The 4,999-nt window shown below is 33.5% G+C and overlaps 1 protein-coding gene across 1 annotated transcript; it reads right to left on the bottom strand.

The window, feature by feature from the left end:
- Window positions 1-3,285: 3,285 nt before the first annotated feature.
- Window positions 3,286-3,737, bottom strand: LOC9301628 (putative defensin-like protein 114). The gene is made up of 2 exons (XM_002863762.2): window positions 3,587-3,737; window positions 3,286-3,480 (listed from the first exon to the last, which is right to left on the bottom strand). The coding sequence occupies exons 1-2, from the start codon at window positions 3,678-3,680 to the stop codon at window positions 3,314-3,316; spliced, it is 261 nt and encodes an 86-aa protein (XP_002863808.1). The 5' UTR covers window positions 3,681-3,737; the 3' UTR covers window positions 3,286-3,313.
- Window positions 3,738-4,999: the final 1,262 nt, after the last annotated feature.

Here is a 4,999-nt window from a genome sequence, read left to right as displayed (position 1 = left end):
AGTGATGTTGAGAAAACTTCCAAAACCTTAACACTCACCGCACGAGATGTTCTACTCGTAGTTACAGGATTATGGAGCTTGAATGCTTTGCTCGGCTTAGAAGCCGGAAGCCGAGGAAAGTAAGTTACATACAACTTTCTCTCCATAAAGAAATAGGGTGAAAACAATAGATTTTTAGATTTCAAATAAAAAGTATTATAGTCCTCTTTAGATTAGATAAATATTGGTTTCATACTCTACAAATTAGTTTGGGATATCTCGATAAAAGGTCAAAGTAAGTCTAAGGAAGCTTGATTCTAATCTAAAATGTATGGGTGGCAAAGATTTTGATTGGTATAAGAAAAAGTGACAAACCAAGGTGGTGCCCATGGTCACACCAACCCGACTCAAATCTAGAGATACCATGCTGAGAGCCTATAGCTTAAACACTCTGAAGAAAAGTTCTAAGATAAGCATTGGACCAGGATTCGAAAGATACTATCGTGTTATCAAAGCCAGGATGTCGACACAAGACTTGGAAGGTGTCCTCTTCCATTGAAGTCAAAGTATCGAACCATCATTATGGATTGGGGAATAGATTTAAGAAAACATACTTGGGCCAATTTTAAGGAATGGTGATGTAGGAATGATGTAAGAACAAAGGGCTTTGTTCTTACAAAGGATAATGGATAATGAATCTAAAGCTGGTCGTACGGCGCTCTCTATAGACTCAACTAGATGGATGGATCTAAGTTTGTCACAGAAAGTTATGGAATGACATTGTGATAAGAACACGAACCAATATCTATGTGAATCGCACACAAATACAGGGATTCCACTTGCTTTCTAAGAGAATCACACACAATAGAAAAGACAAGCAAACAATGCCTAAGCTTTAAAGGTGAAAAAATTCTCTCTTTTATATTCCAAATATTATATATATTTGAAATGGATGGAGAAATGAGTTTATATAGGCTCAATTTACAAATCATCAACATAAATGCAAAATAAATCAAGAATTAATTTTAAGAGATTTTATGAATCATCATTAATGGAGATTGGTTCTTTGTATCTAGACACTTTTTTTATATATTCATGAATTGATTGTCTTCTAGAAACTCTTGTGAATTTTGGGTTTAATTTGCATTGACCCATTTGTTGATGAACCATGGATGTGAACCGTATTTTTGAGACTTCATCAAATGATTAAGTGAACCGTCGACGATTTCACCGCACGAGGCGCAACTGACGGTCCAACAGGAGGTCCATCAACGAAGTCCGGTGAGAGGAAGTTTCTGGGAAAACCAATGTAGGTCCATATCAGGGTAGCTAAGCAGAGGAGCAGCTAAGGCTAACAAATAACTACCACTCCCTCTGTTCCTATAAATTTGATGTTTCGGGTTTTTTTTTTCTTGTTCCACAAAGATTGATGTTTTGTAATAGCATCATTATTATTTTTATTTGAGACCAATAGAGAGAAGGAGAAGTGAGATTAATATTATTAAACTAAAAATAAAACAATAAAGAATTGTAAATATTACTTTTTATTAAAATTAGTGTGTAAAACTCAAAACATCACTTGTCTAGGAGCAGAGGGAGTAATTCTCTAGAAATTGAGAAGGGATGAGACACCACAAATGTAAGTGATTGGTGTAGGGGGATAAACTGGAGACATCAACATCTTCGAGTTGAACCCGAGACTGGATCTACCAAAGAGGGAGCAGAGATTCAGCGGCAGTCTTGTAAAATGAAGAAATCTATCCAACCCGAGCGCACACGCCACCTTCTGAGGTTGGAAGATTCATCTCAAACTACACTCGAGGGTTGAGAGCGATGGAAACACCGCTAGAGAAACATCACGGGATGGGGGTTTTCCAATGCCGGAGATCATGAACACCAGAGCTGTCTCGGGAATGGTGACAGAGAGCAATTTTTTTTTGTCAACAACTTTATTAGATTAGCTTAAATTTTGAGGGATATTGTTTACATAAGTGATTAGATGCGGCTGGGTACTAACATTTTGTGCCAAATTTTCCGCTTTTGAATTCGCACGTCGAGAAATCAAAGATAAAGACAAAAAAATCAAACTCATCCTTGTCGCTCTGAATAGCCTCTCGGTAGGTAGAAAAAGTTTGTCATTCCGTCGGGGAAGGCACCATCTTCACCAAGTCTGAGCAGTCTGTAAAAAAACTTACTTCGCGTTTGTCTTGGCCAATCATACAACTTATGGCCCAAACTAAAGCTTCCACTTCTGAGTGTAGACATGTGAGACTTCGTCGAAGGTTGGGAGCGCCAATTGTTGGTTCATCTTCACCTTGTGGTGTACAGAACCATCCTAACCCCGAGAAGTTGTCACTCTCTTTCCAAGAGCCATCAATGTAACACCGATACCCTGTAATATTTAAAACCTCTGGCTCAACTAGCTCCTGAGGTGGTAAATCATTCACCACCTCTAGTTGGGCTAAGGTCCAAGCATTTGCTTCATTATCCGCTAATTTCAGAGTATCTCTGGGATCTCTATCAATGATTTCATGTTTCTTGTCATACCGTGCTTTCCAGATGTACCACATAATCCAAGAAAAACTTGAACTCTGGGAATCTGTTGATATCCTCCAAAACAAATGATCCATATTCACATATCGAGATGTTGAAGGAAAATTTCCTGGGACCGTTGGTATTTGCGATAGTGCCCAAGTTTGTAGGGCTGGGGGGCATTCAAAACTTTTATGCTTAATTGTTTCCTCGGGTACCCCACATCTACCACAACCCGTCACACATCCAGTAACAACTTGCCAAATGAAGTGTCTCAACTTTGGTGGATATTGAATTTTCCAGGAGTAGGCCTGCAACGACCGGATATTATGGCCAAAATAACGAATTTGATTTTTGCCTTGTTACATCATTTGCTCAAAACTTGACAGAGAGCAGCTATTTTCTCTGTTTTCTTAATTCGACCATTTTATAACTCTTTTCGTGATGATTTTTGCAAATAATTGTTTCGTCGCTAATTTTTCTTACTTATTGTGACATTTCTAGAATAAGAAAAGACTACATTTTTAATTATTATTACGACAGAAGTTTGGAATTTCCTAAAAGAAATCTCAAATGGTATCGCCAATTTATGATTTTATTTCATCCAAATTGAGCGAAAAAAATGAATGAATGTTGCAATTCCTTCATTTAAAACGATGCAAAAGAGAAACATTGATTGAGTTCAATCAAACCAACTTCAATTATGGTAGGCTTTGTGCATTTCACTCTCGATCTTTTGAATATTCAAAGTTGTATGAAAACTAGTTATGCTACTTTTTGTAAATATCAATATTTGATTAGATTATTTTGTCTTAGTCACACAACAACAATGCTTTTGATGATCAGGCTTCATAATACATTCACCATATAAGTCATAGGCTATTCGTGCACAAAAAAACAAGCATCCTTCGGGCCCATTTTTACACGGTTCTGGGCTGTAGCATTTATCTTCTTGCTTTATTTCAAAACCTATATTATAATAATAATAATCAAGATCAGTATATAGATTCATATAAAAAGATAAACAAAAATATGTCCATAAGAAAAAAGTGGTTGCTTCATAATAAGGTAGTACCATAAGTGTTATCGGATTCCGAGCAATAAACGAAAGGCATGACAAAGAGGAGGGTGAGAACAAATGCAGCAAAACATTTCTTGGTGATAGCCATTTCTGTTATAGTCTCTGAAAGTTCTTACAACAAATTCTACCACTTACAATGATTATATATAGAAGAACACAAACATACATTAAAAGGTTGTTTGTTTGGTGAAATATGAAAAGGAAAAGAATCTGTAATTTATTTCTCTTGATTTAGTCAAAAGAAAAAATAAAGAGAAAATAATTGTTACCTAATTATGATTGAACATTAATTAGATAACATGTATTGTTTTACAAATAGTTAAAAATGAAATACCTTTTCATTGATTTAATAATTAAAAATAAAATAAAAAGATTTTGCAGGTTTTAATGGTTGTAACTTGAAATTAAATTGAAATTACTGGTAAAGATATGATGTAATAATTTTATGAAAACAGAATTAGGTTATATAAAATAATTTGTTTAATATGACTCAAGGGTTTAGACATAATTTATTAAATAAATTTAAATAATTTTTTTTAAACCATATATTTGTATGATAAAATAACTTGTTATATAATATCTAATTGTAAAATTTAATGCTTACTATAATTAATTTTTTTTAATAATTTTAAAGCTAAAAAATAATCTTTCTAAAGTTATAACTGATCTTCCAACTTTATATCTAATATATATTTAATAATTTGATATTACAAAAAATGTTAAAATATTGCGCAACAAATATAAAATGTAAATTTGGGCTTCACTTATTAACCCAATCCAAAAAAAATTATATGGATTGAAAAAATGTTCAAACAACAACTAACAGATAGAATAATAATAATAAACGAATTGTTGTGAAATAATATGGGAATGATACATAGATATTTAATTTTTCGTAAATTTTCAAACTAGAGTCTCTCGTTCATCTACTGTAGCTTAGTATCGGTCATTCCGAATACAACTTTAGAATAATGTTGGATTTTCTCTCGTTTCTCGGAAATGCTTATTCAACTCACCTCAAATCCGGCTATTTATAGTGATAACATTAGAGCAACGTACCTGATGCCACTCCGATTTTTACACTCGGATCAAGTATATTGTCTTAAATTATCACTTCGTCCGCCAATATGTATAAGCAAGCCGTTTATTTTTGTGTCTCTCATGATCAACTCATAGATGTTTTAACCAGCTACTTATGTGTGGTCGGTTACATCTCTATGTGTGAAGATTGGTCTAACTAGCTTTCGTTCGTGCACCTTGATTGAGTGGGCATATTAAGAAATATTCCATGTATATATATATATATATATATATATATATATATATATATATATATATTTTAATAATATAAATTTTATTAGAATTTTTCCAATTGAGCTAGAATTTTAAGCCTTATAAGTAATGACC

Source organism: Arabidopsis lyrata (genome assembly GCF_000004255.2).
Source record: "Arabidopsis lyrata subsp. lyrata unplaced genomic scaffold ARALYscaffold_8, whole genome shotgun sequence".
NCBI classification, from domain to species: domain Eukaryota; kingdom Viridiplantae; phylum Streptophyta; class Magnoliopsida; order Brassicales; family Brassicaceae; genus Arabidopsis; species Arabidopsis lyrata.
Note: the sequence above shows the minus strand (reverse complement) of the source record. Positions and strands in the feature narration are given on the sequence as shown.

Excerpts from the sequence above, each read along its gene's own strand:
- LOC9301628 (XM_002863762.2), bottom strand. The coding sequence starts at position 3,680 with ATGGCTATCACCAAGAAATGTTTTGCTGCATTTGTTCTCACCCTCCTC. Across the intron at positions 3,481-3,586 it reads GGAATCCGATAACACTTATG|GTTTTGAAATAAAGCAAGAA; the intron begins GTACTACCTTAT and ends ATTATAATATAG.